The 21,128-nt window shown below is 30.0% G+C and overlaps 1 protein-coding gene across 6 annotated transcripts in view; it reads left to right on the top strand.

The window, feature by feature from the left end:
* shep (RNA binding motif single stranded interacting protein alan shepard) overlaps positions 1–21,128 on the top strand; it is a 312,235-nt gene that overhangs the window by 194,316 nt on the left and 96,791 nt on the right. For all 6 annotated transcript variants that reach the window (XM_075381468.1, XM_075381470.1, XM_075381471.1 and 3 more), the window contains one exon: positions 12,639–12,877. In XM_075381468.1, the coding sequence (XP_075237583.1) occupies positions 12,639–12,877 (239 nt within the window). The remainder of the gene's footprint in view (positions 1–12,638; positions 12,878–21,128) is intronic.

Here is a 21,128-nt window from a genome sequence, read left to right on the forward strand (position 1 = left end):
GAAAATAAATGCTAAAAATAACGGTTTTTGGCCATTTATTTCTTGATACATCAAACTGTTTGCCCATGAAGAAATTACCACAAAAATTTATCAAAATTCGATTTACATTAGAGTGTTAGTTGTTCATGTATCTATCAAAGTGAATCCAAAACTTATAAAAAAAAAGAAAACTTCTAAATATATATATTAACACAGATAAAGTTGTTCATCAGTTCTGTTTTAGTAATCTTTCAGTTAAATGAAAATTTGATTGAATGTAATATGGGTACAGTTTTAATATTTTTGATTAACTAGTCAAACATATTAAATATTCTTTTTACACTTTCTTCAGTTAACCCTTGCTCAATTAGTTGTGCCAATTTAGTGAAATTTTAAGCCAAATTAAATTCATTCGTACGATAAATAAAATAACACGTTAATTAAATATAATTTGTTATTGAACTCTTTGTTTTTCATTGTAACACATGTTATCACAATAACGTACTAACACTAAACTTTGCAAAATTGAATTGCTAATCCTGATGTTAGATGAAAGTTAGCCTTCTGGTTTTCCCATGATAAATTTTCTGACTGAAGTTCAGTATTTGTCATATTTTGAAATTTTATTAACAAACTAGGTAGCGAGTTTCATTTGTAAGGTATTATGAAATGGTTAAAATTGTTTTTAAATTATTTTAATCTTAAGCCAGAGATTTGTATCTTTGATTATTTTGTTAAAATATATATTTTTTAAGGTTTTTATAAAAATTAGATTTGAAAATCTCTGTTTAGAAAAATAACCTTTTTTTTTCAATTATAAAGGTCTATTATCATATAAAACATATTTGGAACAGTTTGATTTCTGTTAAAATATCAGTAACAGTGGATGATGATTGAATCTTATACATGTTCCTTTTTATAATAATACAGATTTTTTACTGTTGAATGAGCTAAATTGATATTTCTTGATGGTACATTAGATAATTATTTAAAAATGATGATTGTTTAATAGAGGTCCTGCTTCAGATGTTTTTATATAGTTGTAATCAAACTCCATTTGTACTAAATCAAGTACAAGGTAATTGTAAAGACTGTTTCATCTTTAGCACAGATATAATAAGTATCTTGCCTAAAAATTAAAGAACACCTTGGAGAAGAAAGTAGATAGATCCTTGGTAAATCAAGAATTGGATAGGGTTGACTTTGAAATGAGACCAAAGTCTCTATATAAAAAAAAAGAACTTTTATCGCTATCTTGGCCATCAGGTTATTTTGTTCAGGATGGAAGCACCGCGTTATTAATAATTTTACACTTACAAGGCGTATTCTTTGTATTTTTTAGCGTATGAAAGTCCATTCTAAAAATGAACTGTTCACCTAGATTTTTTTTTTAATTGTTAGACATTTATTTCACTTTAATTCAGATAATTGCATCAGTTTACTGGATGTTTGACGGGGTCATACAAACAAGTCTTCCAGATTAATTTTCATTTTTAATTCGAAATTGTGTGAATGCCTTTAAAATATTCCAACCTCTTATAAACATTCTGTGAATCATATTTAACTTTACATATTGTGCTAACATCTTTTATATATGTATATATATATATTAAGATAAAACTGGTTTTGCTAAAGTAAAATCTAACTGTAAAATTTAAATATGTTTTAGTCATCTATAGAACACTCCTAAAAATTCCAGAAATAAAAAAAGAAAAGAGAAAAGGTTTCATTCCTATACATTCAATTGACAAGAAAATGTTTTTGCATTTTTACCAACTTAATAGAATGAAATTTACCCTAAATTTATTTATTATTTTTCAGTTGATTAGTAGTTAGAATTTTGAATAGCTTTTTTGAATATTTTTAATAATTTTGATTTTCTGTAACCAGGAAATTGCTTTATTATTTTTTTTTTCCTTTGATTAGACCTTTTTAAATCTTGTTGCATCTTTCTTCTGTTGTTTCCAGTACTTTTTCATTCTTTCCGAGAATGTTTGTTTTTGCTCTTAAGTTAAATTCCCTGGAGCTGTTCTTCGGATTCTCCTTTTCATCTACTGTGAAATCCTCATTTGTTTTTCAAAATTCTGTTCTATCTTTAATAATTTTTTTAAAATCTTTATTTACTCCTTGATTTACTTCTCGGTGTCACCCTATTTTGGTTTTTCTATGTTTGTAAAAGTTAAAAAATTGTTTTGTAAGTCTACCTACTGTCACTCATTCTATAAATATGCCCAAAAAAAAAACTTATTATTTGTATCTCTAAATCTTCTATTTTTTGGTTAGATTTTAGCCTTATAATCTTTCTTTGTTCTTTTGGGTCCAAAAATCTTCTTTATGATTATCCTTTCTTCTTTTAAAAGATTTCTTACATTAAACTTTCCTAATGATTTTCTTACATATAAGGCTTCTGGACAAATTACAGTTTTGTAGTGTCGTAGTTTAGCTTTATAGTTTAAGAATACTGTCAGTCTGTAAACTGTTTTCATTTTGTGGAATTTTTTTTAATTCCTTATTTTTCAAGTACAGTTTGTGTTATTATCTCCTCAAGATACTTAAATTTGCTTACTTTGTGTATTTTTTTGTCCTTTATCAAACATTATTCTTTTACACAGTTCTTATCATCGGTTATAAATTCTGTTTTTTCATAAGATATTACAAAAGCTTTATTTTTGCTGTTTTCTGTTAGTAGATGTACTTTTAATTTTGTTTCTTCTGCATTTTTAACTCTAGGATAACTACGTCATCTGCAAAGACTTAATGATTAATTTCTTTTTTTACGTTCCAAAATAAACAAATTCTGAGGTTCGATATTTATTGGTATTATCTATCATCATCTTTTTTTTTATGCTCTGTTCATGAATGTCTTGTTTAGTATGCTATAATTATTAATAAATTGTTTATTAAATAATTTAATCGATAAATAAATATGCTAGAGAAAAACAACTCTTCCTAAGATAAAAAATTTGATGTAAAATAAAAAAAATGTTTGAATAAACTATTGCAACTATTCATCATTGGTTCTCTTCCAGTTAGGAATATTTCCGTTGTGTTTTATTTTGTGTTGAATATTTATATCATTATATTATTTTTCTTTATATTCATTATTTATTTTAGACTACATCATCCCGTAACTCCGCTCATTATCTATATCTCTCTCATTCTCCCCCCACTCTTTCCAATTAATCCACTCCCCCACTCATCTTTCTGTCCTTCAGTAACTGCTTATGTCGGTCGCATATGCATGATTTATTGTTATTTATAAATAATTATTCATACATAACGCACAATTATTTTTCATAATATTAACCGTATGTTTATATTAATTTTTTTCTCCATTAATTGTTGTTTGTAATGTCATTGAGAATAATTTTTAAAATGGCCTGTAGCCATTTTGTAAATAGTTATATCGACCTCTACATCAGAGTAGTTGCATCTTTTGCCTTTCGTTCATGAGGTTCTGTGTTTGAATCCTGTCATACTCGGCATTTATCATATGATACAAAAATTAATTTAATGATTATCATAACTGTGGTAACATTAATTGTTGAGTAGATTTGTTAAATGAATAGATTTGGTTTTTGAGATAGTATGATTCAATCAAGAATGCTTCTCACGTCTTTAAAAAAAAAAGATTATTATTTCTATGAAATTAATTACAAAACATATTTTTTTAACTTTTTATGAACAATTTAATAAAATTAAATTTATTTTATATTTTTTTATAGCTCTCTCATACATAGTTCTTTATTTGTTCTGAGGTGATCTTCTAAGTTCAGAATAATCACTGACATAAATCTTATGTCCTCAGTTATTTGTTTCATTAATTTCAATGTATATATTTTTTAAAGTTTTTGCCTTATGTATGTTTCTCCATCAACAGATTTATTAAATTTTTACAAGATTCTGGTATGCACAAGTGTCTCGTATTTGTTTTAAGACCTCTTTATTTTCAATTTTGTTGAGCCTCCTAATTTTCAACATATAACACCATATTTTTTTAAGGTCCATGATCTTTCCATTTTTCAGTATCGTAAAACATTACATTCCACCAAAAACATTGTTATGAATTTCTTTTCAATTCATTATATGTATATATTATTATTATTATTGAAGATAATAAAATACTCTTTCATATACCATTCTTCTTTTGATATTTACATTACACCATCCATTCTTTATAATTCTTATTTTTTTTACAACTTATGCTACATTTCATAGAACTGGCCTTATCAATGCTTCCTTGCCCAATCCAGACTTCTGTCTCTTCTTCTTTTATTTTCTGTTTATCCTCTGGAAGCGCCGTAAGGTATTACTTCAGAGGATGGATGAGGATGATATGTACGAATATAAATGATGTTTAGTCTTGTAGAGTCTCCGGTCAACCATTCCTGAAATGCGTACCTAATTGAAACCCAACCACCAAAGAACACCATCCAACCCCATAGGGGAAAGACACCTATCTTATGACATTACCGGTCACCACACCACCCCCTCCGTTCCAAGCTCTGAGGGGCTTGATCAGAGTTCGTCTTTAGACCTCCAATTGATTACTCTCACAGTCATCAGCCAGGCCTCGGTCGGGATGCCACCGATGTAAATGCCCCGGTAGACATTTGCATCAGTAAATACATATCAAATTTCGCCTTCACGTAGGTCTCAAATGGAAATCTTCACATTCAACCTAACATGATTCCCTCAAACTAACTGACCAAAACCAAGGAAGCGCAAACCCCGTGCCTAGTACAGATTTGACAACACCGTGACTGTGATTGCCTCAGAAAACGAACGAGTTTTAAAGTTAAATCAGTGCTACACTCATACCAATCAAAATTGTGTTTTACGCAACATAGAAATTCAGACCTACACCCAAATAAGTCGACCATTTTGTCGCCTTAAAAGGGGAAAGCAACCACATTTCGGTCTGCGCAGGAGCCAGGTACAAACCCCTCACCACCCCAGTCCCATCATGATGTCTCGCGTGGCATTACCAATTCACGATCAGGACTGCCGCCAGTGGAGGGAAGCCACATCCCCAGTCGGGTACCATATCCCAGCAGCACAGACACCCCCACCAACGGGAACCCCATATCGAATCACAAACAATACCAATATAACCGTGGCATGATGCCAATGCACTTACCAAAGAACACCAGTATCCACGATATAGTAACCATATAAAAGTAATTGCCTTTACTAGTATTTGAACCTTAGAACTCTCGACATTGAAATCAGCTGATTTGTGATGATGAGTTAACCACTAGACCAACCTGGTGGGCTAGATTTCTACCTCTTGGGGACTATTAATGAATCAGATAGAGAATTCTTTCCATACATTTTACGTACCTATACGATTTTTCTGTATTTTCCTCAATTCCATCCTTCAAAGGTTAGTTTTAGTTGGCTTCTGTTTACGTTCTGTTCTACTAATTTTGTGTAACCAGTCATTGACCATAGAAGTTCATCTCACTTTATGGAGATTTGTCAACATCCATATATATCTCATTGCCATATAAATTGGTGGGAATTGACATAACGTATAAATAAATTTCAGTAGTGTCTGCGATCTAAGTTTATTCTTTAATGATACTTCAATAATGCCATTCAACTTTTTTTTGAATACGTTGAATTCATCAAGGCAAGATTGACATATTACATCCCAAAAAGTTGAAAGGTGAAACTTGCTCTGTTATTACATTTTATATATCTGTTTTTGGATATACAGGAAATTAACCACAGGTTATTACTTGGATTTTTCAGTGAAAATTGTTAAGTTATATTTCTCTCAACCTCCAAAGTACATGTACTGCTTACTATAGAGTTTATTCCTATTGGAATGACAACCTAGTTGTCAATCAGGTAACTGTAAAGTTTGTACACTTCCCATAACTACAGTCCTAGACATAAAATGGTTTCTATTTAACCCACTCATGTAAAGCATCATCACTATACAAATTGAATTTTACTATGTAATATAAAAAGTTTGCAACTTTGTTATATAATCAATATTTTAATCTTGTGTTATTGCTTCTTCCATATTTTATTATCTTTGTTGTAGTTTTTTCCACATTGAATCTTGGCGATAATTTTGTGTCATTCAATATTTTTCTAATTTTTTTGTTGGTTTTTACGTAAAAGAAAAATGTTATTAATGAATTAAAACATATTTATTTTCCTTACATTCAGATATAGTTATTTTATTTAACATATTTTTCCTTTAATTTTTGTATTTTCTCTCTCTCTCTCTCGCTCGCTCTTTGTATGAGTTAAACATGTATATATTTTTTTCTGTCATGGTTACTGTGTAAAACAAAAGAACTTTTGTTGAGAAGTCTTTCACACCAGCTTCTTATTGTGTAAATTAATTTACCCCAGGTAATTCACAAAAAATGTAAAAAGCTTTCAGGACATATATAGTGATGAAATTAAAGAGGGAAGTTTATTTAAATATAAATTCATTAGAAAGGGTTGGCTGGCGAAAGATTTTGCCCTGATTTCTTTGCTTTTGGTAAAGTTAATTCAGACTATTCTTGGAAACTAATATAAAATCTGTCCTGAAAAATAGATCACAGAACTGTATTTTTAATTATTTTCTAGAAATCGGGTAAAAGACAAGAGATTCGGGTCGATAAACATTCTATTTTATGTTTGGCATAAAATAACATTGTCAGATAGTGAACGTGTAAAAGTTAAAAAAACTGGTAGAGAATTTGATTAGAGTAATTTAGTGCTAATAAAGCCTGTAGGAATTGTATACCAACGTAACAATTTTGAAGTTAATTAAAAACAAAACATATCAAATGTGACAGATTTTTTAACTGTTTATTAAGCGAAAGAAAATTCTCAATATTACATAGCAAAAGAATTAAATAATTTAGAAAACCCAAACAATTAAATAAACTGCCGAAAAAAGCCCTGAAAGACATTGTTTGTTGGACATGGAGCTGTATTTATTGTTGAAGGATATTTTTGAAGTTACAACTATGGTACAGATTTTTTTTTCTTACAAATCAGATTTCTTATAAAACTATTAATTTTACAAAAGTGCTGAAATCAGGGTAAAATTTTTTACTAGTCGATACTCTAATGAAACTATGTTTACGACTTTATTCTTTATCTTCCGCAGTAGAACATGTCCTGGAAGTTTGTTACATTCTTTGTGAATCACTCTGTTGTATATAACATAGGAAATCAGTGTTTATGTTTACACACAAATTATGATTTTTTTTTTTTATTACAAATTTTATGAAAGTTATCGATTGGTAGTCTAGTATGACACAGGATATCGTACTTTGTATTATTATGATTTTGTAATTATTATAGTGTTTATATTGAACTTTAAAAACTTTTCTCATTTTGTGATTTATTACTGTTGCTCATACCTCTTGTACGTCAAACTGTTCCATCATTTCAACTTTGATTGCAATAATCTATCACTCCCTTTTATTGTAGTTATTATTTTTTTGCAGATTTAGTTTTTTAATTTCTCTTTGAATTTTTTCATTTTATATTGATACTTTTGTACAGTTTTAATATTTTTGTTTATAGCTATTTCAGTTGTTATTAGAAATAACTGTTTATTTTTACTCAGTAATATTAAAATTGATTTCTATACTTTATTGTTTCACATATTTTTTGTTGGTCGAGTTACCTGCCTGTTGGATGTTTTAAATTATTGGTTGTAGGTTGAGTTTTGTTGTTCATTCATGTATGTAATTTAATTTTTAATTTTGTCATTGTAATTTCACTTACTTAGTAAAATACAGATGTATCAGTTAGACAAACAGTTCATTTGTTTCATTACTTTTCTAATGAAATAAAAGTTAAAGGACTATATTAACACTTTGCACGTTAAAATTTCATATAGTTACTTTTTAATCGTGATATGTTAGAAAAGAGAAAATGGCTAGTTTACCAAAAGCATGAATTTATAATTATAACCATCATGTTATTTATTAAGTATGCAATATAACTTTTTTCTATTGTGGATTGAAAAAAGCTCTTGCTTCACATTTTAATATTATTGATTATGAAGTATGCAGTATAGTGAAAGAATTACGCTCTTGGTAAAAAATCTACCCCTTACCAATTTTTGTTTTTCTCGTTATTTTGAGATATAAAATATCTTGATAATCTTGATTGTAAATTTGTAAGTTTATTGAAAAGTATATGTACTGCACATTTATCTGAGACTACTACAAGAGTTCTACCAAGAGCAACATATTTCTCAGGGTCAGCGTTATACAGAACCTAACATACATAGGCTGTCATCATGGCCAATTGCCTGTGTTGGTCAGGTCATCTATCTTTCTGTGTAAAATAGAACTGCTCTGTCTGTGAGTGGACTGACCATGGGTTCTGGCCTTTCTTTTTATAATATAACGGTGCATTGATTTTAATCCTTATGCATTTCCAAATTGGATTTCTCCTGTATAGAAGAATATCCATGCTGTTCATTAAAATTTTAGCTAGAGGAATTTTTGTTATTTAAAATCTAATGGAATAGACCTAAATGAGATTTTGGCACTTTTATTTTGATGTGTTGTATCTTTTATCAGGGATTAATTTACATAATTTTACATAAAAAAAAAAAATTGATTGAAATTGATCAAATACAAAATTTGATTTTTACTTACCTAGTAATGAACTTATATGTAGAATTTGTTGCTCAAATAAATTGTATTAATATGCAATTACTTTTGAAAAAAAAAGCTTACGTAAACAACTGAATTCACAAAATCATGGTGTATGATTGATAAGTTCTTTACAAAACCTCAGATTAATCAACCACAAAGTGTTTCGTTCCACCCAACATGATTGCAGCAGAATAAAAAACTAATTTGTTACTGCGTATCAGAATGTGTCAAATCCTCTCTCTGAAATGTACTTTTATTCAGTCATCTAAGTAACATTATCATTCAGTTCACCCAAGTTATGATTGTATAAAAAACATTATTACTATCACAAAAATAACTCTTTACGAGCAGTAGATTTATAAAACAACAAATACTCCTAATTGAAACAATGCATTATAGATTATGCTCTACTTAGTTAGGAAAAGTTTACAAATTACATAGACTCAAAGATTAAGGCTTGTTTTTGACAGAAAGTGGGTTTTTAGTATCTCAGATTTCTTTTAAATAATCAGTGGAGATTTAATTATTATTTTTAAGTAGGCTTGATTGCTGTGTGTAGTAACATATGCCAACAACATTACGTTAAACTGCACCCAGGAGTACACTCATAAATTTACAATTACTGGAAGGTTTGATTTTGTATTATAGGTTATCACAAGAATATAGTCCACAGCCAAAGGTGGCCGGTTACATTATGAAAAATGCAGATTCATTTCGATGTTTACATTTGATACGAGCCATCACTAGCTGGTTAGCTAAAAATATCCAATGTGAAGGACCATTTTCATGCTGTCTGATTTTTATCGTGTATGTTTCAGTTTTTATCGGCTTCAAGTTAAAACAAATTTAATGTTAAACATGGCTTCTACTATTTGCCATTTTATTTTTACTTTACACTGATTAATTTTCAGGATATTATTGTTTGGGAAGTCCCGGATATTGTAAAATTGTCGTGTAATCGTATGAAGTTTACTGCCCTAATCAGGATCCAAGAACAATAATTTCAGCAGATCTAACTTTCTTCCCTTGAATTATTACTTAGAGCTTAAATTTTTATATACATATGTATAAATTGCCAAACTTCTTCAACAGAGGGTTAAAATCTCTGCCTTTCATCCAGTCTGTACTGAATCCAGTGGGTTTGAATCCCAATTACGATTGGGAGTTTTTGCTTGCTACAAAAATTTATCTTACAGAATTATTCCTACAGCAACTGTAATTGACTGGTTGGCCTGTAATTGCTTGACAACAAAGTTGTAATACTTTCCAGGCTTTATAATTTATTCTTATACAGCGGAAAAATAATTCTATATGAAAAAAGTTATGTAATTCTTTTCTGGGGTGTGAATAATTTATGATGAAGTTTTATTATAAAATTATTATTGTATGTTTGTTTAAAAACAAAAAAAAAAGATTTAAATATTAAAAAATCAGTACTTTTTCCCCCACCTCCAAAATCACCTTCCAAGAACTTTTTATTTTTGTATGTTTACTATGTTAAATAAGAAACTAAAAAACATTCCACCAAAAAATATACAACAAATAAAAAGTTACCAGAGATTTTTTTTTGGAGGGGGTGAATTATATTGAAATTTTATTATTACTAAAAGTTTAATTAATTTGTTTTAAATAATTTAAATTTTTAATTTTAATTTATAATAAACTTTTAATTACTTAAAAAAGTACTAAGAATTTGCTCTAAAATTACTTAAAAGTACCTTTTTTAATTTACTTTAAAATTTTAATATTAAGAATTTAAATAAACCAAAAAAAGTTATGAAAAATTCAAAGAATTGATATTGTTATAATTTCATCGGCCCCTCCAACCCCAACATTGCCTCCAAAGTATTTTTCTTTTTTTGGGTCGCTTTCACTATTACTAAGCCTAGGAAAACTTTAAAAAATATGCAATAAATAAAAAGATATTTTTGATTTTTGGGGAAGGGGGAATTTTGGTGAAAAATTATTTTAAAAATGGTGAGCTAAGCATCCACGTATGTACTAAGCTTAATAGTATAAAGTGGGGTTGTGTATACAAAAGTTTGAGAAAATTGTGCCCAAAAAATTATAAACCCTCACTCTCTGGAAATATTGATCCCAAAATTTTATGTATAAATTACCTCAAGCACACGAATCTCTGTACAAAATTTCATAAAATTCGGTTTATCCAGTCAAAAGTGAACATGCATCATACATACGAACATTACTCCCTGGATCATGAAACATCAAGGAATAAAAAAAAAATCCATACCCCAATTTTGTTCTGTTGTTGAGAATTTTCATTATGTGGCAGACTGCTTGCTGTTTGGTGTTTCGGGTTGTCGTATTAGTACATAAACAAACAGAATTATTGGTTTTTATGCTTTTATAATTCATTGTCAATTAATTTTTGGTGACCTTGTGGAGTTTCTGTTATAAGTTTGTTATTCATATTCTAGTTAGTACAATGGATATAATACCATAAAAGCAGTCAAAAACTGTTGCTCTGTCCCAACACACACAAATGACTAAAAAGACAGATTGCCAGTGAGTGTAGTGTGGGGTTAGGTACGGTAGTAAATAGAAATCGTGAAAAGGGTTAACGGAACAGGTTTTGTCTTCCCAAAGAGAAAAGGAAAATGTGGGCGGAAAAGAAAACCACACCCATTCCTACACAGGATAGATTACTAATAAGGAAAAGCAAAATATATCCACGATTATCAGCTGTTAATCTTAGTAGAGAATGTTAAAAATCAGATGGGTGGATAAAGTGACAAATGAAGAGGTATTGCGACAAACAGATGAAGAAAGAAGCATTTGGAAAAATATAGTTAAAAGAAGAGACAGACTTATAGGCCACATACTAAGGCATCCTGGAATAATCGCTTTAATATTGGAAGGACAGGTAGAAGGAAAAAATTGTGCAGGCAGGCCACGTTTGGAATATGTAAAACAAATTGTTAGGGATGTAGGATGTAGAGGGTATACTGAAATGAAACGACTAGCACTAGATAGGGAATCTTTGAGAGCTCCATCAAACCAGTCAAATGACTGAAGACAAAAAAAAAAAGAAATCTTAGTAGGGACTTGAGAGCCAATGGGACTAATTTTTCTGGTATGACAGTTGTAGAAATTTGTTGCCAGTGGGAAGGATTGCTCAGAAACCTAAAAAGAAGCAGTTGCTGACACAGGTTATGAAAACAAAAAGACTGCAGTAGGCAAAGGAACATAAAGAATGTACTACTGAGATGTGGAAACAAGTTATTTTTTCAGATGAGACTCATTTCTTTGTTCAAGGGGAGAGAATAGCCTACATTCGTAAGTCAGCAAATGAGAAGACTATTACGTCAGCACACCCACAACAAACTCCCACACACCCGACCAAAAAGATATTTGGGGACGTTTTACACATGAAGGGCCAGGAGCACTTATGTCTGAGGATGGGATGATGAAATCGGACTGTTACATTAACATATGCAAAAGAAAAATAGTCCCACTTGCAGAAGAACCCAGAACTCATTTTCCAAAATGACCTTGAACCTTGTCACATGTCAAAGAAAGCAAAAGAGTTCATCAAAAACCAAAAAATTTGAGTGCTCTTGTGGCCTGGGAACTCCTCTGACCTGGATCCCATTGAAAATTTATGGGTCATACTAAAAAGACTTGGGCGAAAATGAATTGTAGCACAAATACCTTAATTAGTTCAATGATATAGGTTTAGTTTCGAGATGAAGAAATCATTTTCTACCTTAGTGGAATCAGTGCCAAAGAGGATTGAGACAATCAAAAACAAAGGAGGATCATAACTATTAAATTTCAGTAAATTTGATTATTAAACATTTTTTCTTGTAAAAATAACATTTTCTGTTAAAAATACTGTATTCAGATTAATTTGTTCGGTACTGTGTATATTAAAATAATATTGAGATTATACTTAAGTAATTATATATTAAAATCAGCTTATTAAAATGTTATAAAAAAGCAGCAATATTTAAATGGTTGTATTTAAAATTATTAATTTGTTATCTATCGATTGTTTTGTTACAGTACGGATCACACAGAGTGCCAACAGCTGCGTCGCCGGCAAATACAAACTCTAGTTCAAGTTCTAACACGGGCTCACAATCGGGAACGTTATCAACAAGTTTGAGTAATAGTAACAATGTTAGCAACGTCAGTAATAACATAAATCAACAAGACCAACAACAGTTGTCGAAAACTAATTTGTATATCAGGGGACTAACTCAGAATACCACGGATAAAGATCTTGTTAATATGTGCGCTCAGTAAGTATTTTCATACAGTTGTATTTGTACTTCTTTTAATCTTTTTGTCTTATTTAATATAAAAAAAGACAGCAATAGATTTTATAACTTTCCCTCTTGGCCACGCATTTAGTTATGAAATACATTTTTGAAAAAAACTTTCTGATCCAAGATGCTCAACAAAATAAAGCAATAACCAAAATTTTTAATATTAGTAACACAGTTTTGAAAAACGTGTTTTGACTTTTTGAAAGTTTGGGGGGATCATGCATCAGCGGGATTTTTTTAATGATTAAAATATCCCTTTTAAATTGATTTTAAATAAACTAAAATTTTTTTTTTTTGTTTAAATTCGGTAGTAGATCCCCTATTATAATATTAAATTATAAGAATTAAGATACATTAGTGAATTTTTTTGTTTAACAAAACATGTTTTGAACATTAAAAATTTGAAATTGCAAACAAAAGGACTTGTCATTTGGGGGCTCCTGTATTCAAGGGGAGCATTCAAATTAAATTAATTTTTAAGAAAATTATCCCTAAGTAATGATAATAAATTTTAAAAAGAAATTTTTTAAAATGTTTTAAAAATGAAAAGATACTGCCATAATTATAAATAACCAAAGTAGTAAATTTTCTACAAAGAGAAGAAGATTTTTGGTTATTTCTTTTTCTTTTTTTTTTTCAAGAAATACTAAAGAGCTACCAAAAAATTAAGATTTTCATCTTTTAAATGCAATGGGTAACTTGTGAGATGGATGTAAAGTAAAATAAATTTAAAAAAAAACACTTTTTGTTACCGTAGACCATGGAATGGGATGTGCATAAAACTTTTATATTAGTTTGAAGGCCTGTCGATGTAGAGAATATAGATGCAAAAAAAATTCCAAAAACTCCTTTTTTGAAGTAAAACATAGGTAAAAAAGAAAAATATAGTCAGTTTTTTGGGAAGGGGTGAAAATTAAATAAAAATTTTTGGTAATTTATGATCTCGATAAAAAAAACCTCAACTTTTATAAGAAAAGTTTTGTTTACTTGAACTTTTATTTTTGTTTTGAAATATCCCAATAAAAATTTGAAATTTTATCTCGACTTTCTAAACTTTAAAAAACTTATTCAAGATTTGATCATCAATTTATTTTTTTGACGATGCTATCTTGCATTGCTTTAAAAGCTCAGCTGTCAGAGATGTTTCTATAATATACAGTATTTTATTACATATGTATTCTGTTTGCTTTATAAGTCTATTTAGTTTCCCCGATTCTCAAACATGGCTATTTCCAAAATTTAAAAAGGTACTGTACTATCATCATTGAGATCACCACTTTCAATTAGCTTTCAGGATATCCATTATAATTGCCATATATTTTTACCGCATAGTAAAATTGCTGTACTCTTTTAACACAGGAAGTAGAAGTACAGAATAGATTTGTTTTATGTATGGTGTACATCTACTCTGGCCGAGGTGGAGGTTAAAACCTGTTTTAACCTCCAGTAACTGCCATTCAAATAATACCGGATGCATGAGGATGATATGTATGAGTGTAAATGAACTTCGATTTACTTCGAGATTTGGAACTCTCGGCTTCAAAATCAGCTGATTTGGGAAGACGCGTTCACCACTAGACCAACCCCGGTGGGTTAAGTTGTTTTTAGTCTACCTGCCCTCGATTAATTGCTTACTTTTCACAATAAGTTAGTTAAACTTCTCAGTTTATTGTTTGTTCACCGCAAATTTCATTCACTTGATGAAAAGACTTGTGAATTTTCGTTATATAAAATTTGCATTCTGATTGTAAGATATTGATCTTCAATTATCATGTTACCCAAGGTGTCTGCAGATTCTATTCATGAATTCAAAATGGCGCTCGCTTGGGGAGTAATAAATACATGAACTGGTTCTTTAAATCTTTAACATCAACTGGTGTTTCTTGGGATTGCAACTCTACTATGTCGCCAAATTACCTACAAAATGTCTCATTTATTTTAACTGCTGATTTTGTGTGATCTATTAACTGGCTATCATCGGGAATGTGCCATTGATTGAAAACAAATTATCCAATCATTTGGTAATATGGGAAGCATTGAAGTCTTCTTTTTTTTTAACTTGATGAATTAATTCACCATGAAGCTTTCAGAGAAATTTGTGTGTGGAGATATAGAAATGGAAGTTTGTAGTGTATGAAAAATTGTATGCCTCTCCTGGGATTTAAACACAGGACCCCTGGATGAAAGGCCACACCATTATGGATGTATACTACCACTCCATTATGGAGATGATCAGCAAATTACTTTAATTTAAAATAACTTTTTAATTAATTGTATATGAATTTACTTATAAATAGAATACTTTTCATTTTAGTAATATTTTGAAACCACACAAATCCATTGTCGAAGTTATGATGTTGACTCAACATGCTGTTTTTTTGTTTTCATTTCCATTTTTAGTAGTTTTTTGAATGTTTGTTTATTTTTACTTATTCATCTCTTTTCAATCGTAATTTCTTCATCAATTAGTTGTTTTTTCCATTCTGGTAATTATATCAAAGCATATTTTTTATATAAGCAATTAATTTTACAAGCTGCAGTTCCTGGTGTTGCTTTGGGTATCACATACTACTTGTTATCTGAAAGAAAACCCACATTAAAAAAAAAAAAAAATTAAATTTTATTCGTTTTATTATTTCTCCGTCCTGAAACTTTAATAAAATTCATCCACATCAAGGAAGTAAAAATTAAAAAAAATTGCAGGATGAGGAAAGGGAACCCGACAAAGTTTTTAAAATGTTTCTTCGAAAGTTGTTTATGATTTAAACTTTTTTCAATTTTAAACAAAAGAGTAAGTGGTTTAATTTTTTGTCCTGTTTTTTTTTAAATATTTCAAATTAAAAATTATTATCAGACACTGTTAAGGTTTTAATCATGTAAAGTGGAGCTGTTTCTGGTAATAAGTTCATTGCAAGTATTATTAAACCAGGTCACATGTAATTCTATACTAGTAGAAGAAGAGATGTAAATTGTGATAATGGACACGGAATTGAAATAAACGAGCAAAACTTCTTTAGTTAAGTTTAGTGTGAAACGTAAACTACTACATTTAAATAAAATACATCTAAACACTTTAGACGTAACTTTAATTATAAATGCAGTACATAAATAGTTTCTGTTACGAAAGTTTGTGATATAATTTTTAATATCTTCTTCAACTATTATGAAAATTTAGAATTTTCTGTTTAGTTTATGATATAAGTACATATTACGTACATACAGTTTACATATCGAATACAGTACAGTTTACATATCGAATGATTATTTATAGAAAATCCCAAACCCAAAATTTTGGCTGATAACTATCATTTCCCTTTAATAACTATGTTACTGCAACAACCAGAAAACTACAACCAGGAATGCTATAAAATTTAGCCTATCTTTTAAATTTCATTAATTTTTGGTAGCCATTTTTTAACAGAATTTGATTTATTCATTAAGCAACTTAGAATATTACAACATAAAAAACGATGCTGTAAATTTCTATCTATTCTTGTTATAAGCATTATTCCTCACCAAATATGCAGTTATTTATTCATATGAATAAATTTTCATGTAAAACCATCTTCAATATTCAATAAATAGTACAAGGGACATTCAATAATTAAAGAGACAAATTGATGTAGAAAAAACTGTGCATTATTACAAAATGAGACTTCCCCCAATGATGAACTAGTTTTTTTTATACCTGATGCCAAGAAGTCTTTGTTGTCTTGTTGTTTGAGCCACTTTCTCACAAATTCTTTGATGTCTTTGTTATTACTGAACATTTTCCCACGTAATGCCTCCTTAAGTGGACCAAAGAAATGAAAATCCGAGGGAGCCAAATCTGGATTGTAGGGAGGATGAGGTAATAGTATCTTCCAACCCGTTTTTCCAATGGTTTCATCGGTCAGCTGGGCGGTGTGAGAGCGAGCATTGTCGTGTAGCAATATCACATCTTTTCTTTGAGATCCGCAACATTTTCCCTCATTGCTGGCTTTACTTTTTTCATCTGCATGTCTAAATAGTAGACACTGTTTATTGTACGCTGATTTTCCAAATAATCACAAAAGACGACACCTTGGAGATCCCAAAAAATGGTCAACATGACTTTTCTCGCTGATGCTTGCGTTTTGAATTTCTTTCGGACAGGTGAGCTGGTGTGCTTCCATTCCGTGCTTCGTTTTTTGAACTCTGGTTCAAAATGGTAACCCAGGTTTCATCACATGTTAAAATCTTGTTTAGAAAAGGGTCACCTTCCCTTTAGTAGTGTTCTTTAAAGTCTGTACACACTTTGAGTCTTTGTTTCTTTGTGTTGTTGTGTTAACTCTTTCGGGACCCATCTTGCACTTGTCTTGCTACTCTTGAGCTTGTTACTGATAATGTTATGAACTGTGTGAACACGTACTGCAACTGGTTTTGCTAAATGTTCAACTGTAATGCATACATCGGTCTTCATGAATAATATCGTCAATGCAGGTTTCAAGCGAAGGAGTTGACACTTCAACTGGCCGGCCAGGATGTTGCTTGTCAGTCACTGAAGTTCGATCGTTATTGAAATGTTTTAACCATTTATAAAAATTTCTGCAGTTCATATAAATTTCACCATACTGTAAAATCATTCAAAAAAAATTTTAGCCTGTTTTTCACCTTCAGAAAGAAAAAACAGATCACTGAATGTTTTCAAGCGGACACATCATCATTAAATGCAATATTGAGATTATAAACAAAACAATTTTTAGCAGTCAGCTGTTCTCAGCTCATTCCAGTGATGCCAACCTAGTCATGAAAGTACAAAACTCCTCCTACAAACTGTTTCATTTCTACTTCAATTTGCCTCTTTAATTATTGAATGTTCCTTGTATAAAGGAATTTTTCAGATCAGTGGTTCCAGTTTTAAGAGAACAACAATCTGTTTTTAAGCAATATAAAAATATAATTCTATTTTTTTTGCACATAAGTGCCAGGTTTTTTTTATGTTTAATACTTGCTCAGAGGACTCTTTTTCATCAGAACCTTTTTCATCAGATGGATATGTTCATGTGTTTCTGTGAATGTGTGTTTGGTGTTTCACACCTTATATCTCCAGAACTACTCAACCGATTTTGTCCAGACTTGGTCAGTACTTCTGTATATGGAACATTGATGCCATTAAATTTTCAGCTTAAAAGACTGTAGAGCAAGGTCACCCTCATTTCAAGATTTCATCTAATTAAGATCTTATTTTTCTTAGGCAATTTTTTAACAATTAAAAATTCCAAAAAAATGCTTTTGCAAAATTTCACCCCCATCTCAAAAAATGCTCTAAATAAACTCGTGTCTAAGTGGGTATTGTGCGTCATTAGTACCCCCTCTCAGCACAAGGAGCGCTAGTGTAGCACTGATATACAGCTGCTGTACTCTTCTGCTATGTGTAAAGTCACAGGTGAGCAGTAGAATTAAATGAATAAAATTAAAGTGTAAAAAAGCATTTAAAATGGCTGCTGGGTACCTCCACACCTGTGCAAATGAAATACGGTATGTGCGCACGCTTCAGTTAGAATCATTGAATTAAATAAAGAAAAAATATATTTAAATAAAATGATAAATATTTTAAATTGAGTTTTGTGTGTAAGCCACGCGATGAAAAATTTCTACAACTGTTTTGTCAGCATTTTTTAATCATGTAACCTTTCTAATTATTTCAAACACACATTGTGTTATATTACACCCTCACAAAGAGTTTAGTTTATTTGATTTAAATGTTTTTGTTGGGCACAGATTAGTGTCCAAATCATCGAGATTGATAATTCAATTTAGAATTAATCATAGATCATGATTTACATTGTTTAAGCTACAAGCATCTTAATGGCTTAGCCATTTCGGCAAAATATTTCATCTCTTTAAATTTAAAAACGATAGTAGTAAAGGTTGATTCTGATCTGTACTGTAAATTATTTAAAAATGTTTTTATACAGTACAGTTATTTTGGGTACTAATATTAATTGGTAAAGTTATATACCTTTTAAAACATTATTTTTTCTTAATTTAACTATTTAATTCTTTAAGTAATTGTCTTAAAATTGAGAAAGTTTAAATGTAATGTTTAAAATCATCAGAAATAAAAATTTGGTTTTTTAAATCAAATTGAAAAGCTATAACAAAAAGATATGCAAAGTAAGATATTTGATTAAACAAATGTTTATGGTAATTAAAGTAAAATTCTAGATTATTTTAGATATGAAATAAATAATTAACGGTACTTACCTATTAACGCCACCGCAGCTACAGCTTTATTTAAAAACAAAGTAATCAGTCGGATTTCGGTGGAAAATGAACAGTCTCTTTATTAATTTTAATAAATGGTTATTTATATTTATTTATTTTATAAATATAGTTTAACCTAAGCTCGCTTCACTCGCTAACCGTGACTAATTAACACCGTAATTTTTTGAGTATTTATTTAATAAATTCAGTAATTACTGCAATAATTTATTATTTAAATAATCAAAACACTCCTGTTAATTAGTCAAAGTTAGCGAGTGTAGGTTAAGTTTGGTTATATATTTATAAAATAAATAAATTATAACCATTTATTAAAATTAATAAAGAGACTATTTTGAATCTATGTTAAACTCTATATCGGCCCATTTTCCACCGAAATCCGATTGACTACTTTGTTTTTAAATAAAGTTGTAGCTGCGGTGGCATTAATATGTAAGTACCTAATTAACATATATAAGCAGTAGGGATTGTAAAAGCAGAATTAACTTCCCTTCAAAAAGTAAAATTAATTCCCATTTTTCTAAAATCTGAGTTCATTCTGTTTTCTGATGGATCTTCTTGTTAAAATAATTATTACTATTATTAATACATAAAATTTTATGTTGTCCAGCAAATCACCTGAAATGATTCATCTTTGTTATGTTAGTAACCATAACATAACATATGATTGTTAATGTTTAGAAAATAATTAATTAATTATTGTTTTAAATGTTACTAAATTTATCTAACAAAAATGTAGTTCTGTTTTTTTTTAAAAATTCATCATACATTTTTTATAAATAAATAAACAAATAAAAAGTCAATGTCATTCTCAAAACGAAAATTAGTTTTACAACAGCCATTATAGTTACAAAACATCAGCACATACATGATATAAATAACTATACTTTCAATTGAAATTTAAAATAACACTCAACATGCGATAATATTTTCTTCCAGAATTCTTTTAAAACTTTGAATAGTTTTGTCTCTATATATATAGACACACACACATGAGGCTCAGCTGAAAAACTTTGCACACTAGCGTGCTACATGGAGACAAAAGGTACTATCAAGTTGAGCATTGCAGCACATGTTAGCTAAAATCCCCCTAAACAAACATGCAACAATGCTTTGAAATTCATTTACCGGTTTGTTTTCAGTACCAGTTAAAATGGAGTCAAGTACAGTTAATATGTCAACATGGTTAAAACAGCGTGCAGTGATCGAATTTTTAACAGCAAAAAAGGTGAATCGTACAAATATTTTTCATCGTTTAAAAGTTATTTACGGTAGTGAAACTGTTGACAGGAGTGCTGTGAATAGTTGGGCGTTGAAATTTCGCGAATGTGAAGCTGGTAAATCGACAATTGAAGACGCACGTCGCAGTGGATAACCAGTTTCTTTGACTGACAAGAAACATCGAAAGGAGGTGGACAATTTGCTTCAAAGTGTTAGGCATATCGCCCAGCAATGCATCACTATTCAGTTAGGCAAACATAAAGTCTCTGGTGGCCTAACCTGTCTTAACGGCTCTCTGTAAGCTGAAGTTTGAGCCTATTCCACATCTGCCATACTTGTTAGATTTGGCTCCATGCAATTTCCACTTCTTCCCTTTTCACAAGAGAGTTCTTAAAGGTAATCACTATACCACTGACGATGAGCTGAAGGAAGCTGTGGCCATTTGGATCCGAGAAAGACCGCCAGAATTTTTCTGTAACAGAACACCAAAACTTGTCGCATATTGTGAAAATTGTGTCACTGTAAACAGGGATTATATTGAAAAATAAATGTTGCATTTTGTAGATTAGGTATTGTACTTTTATTCATTTTTTATTTCATTCCACTATCTCTTTTTTCATTCCCACGTTATTCATATATGTGCAAAATTTATCAGCTGAGCCTTGTGTGCATATGTATACACACACACACATTTTTTTAAACTGTATTGTATCTTCCAATAAATTGACAGTTCTCATTTACAGGTCGCACATTGAAA

The sequence above is a fragment of the Lycorma delicatula genome, chromosome 13 (assembly GCF_047948215.1).
Source record: "Lycorma delicatula isolate Av1 chromosome 13, ASM4794821v1, whole genome shotgun sequence".
Classification (NCBI taxonomy): domain Eukaryota; kingdom Metazoa; phylum Arthropoda; class Insecta; order Hemiptera; family Fulgoridae; genus Lycorma; species Lycorma delicatula.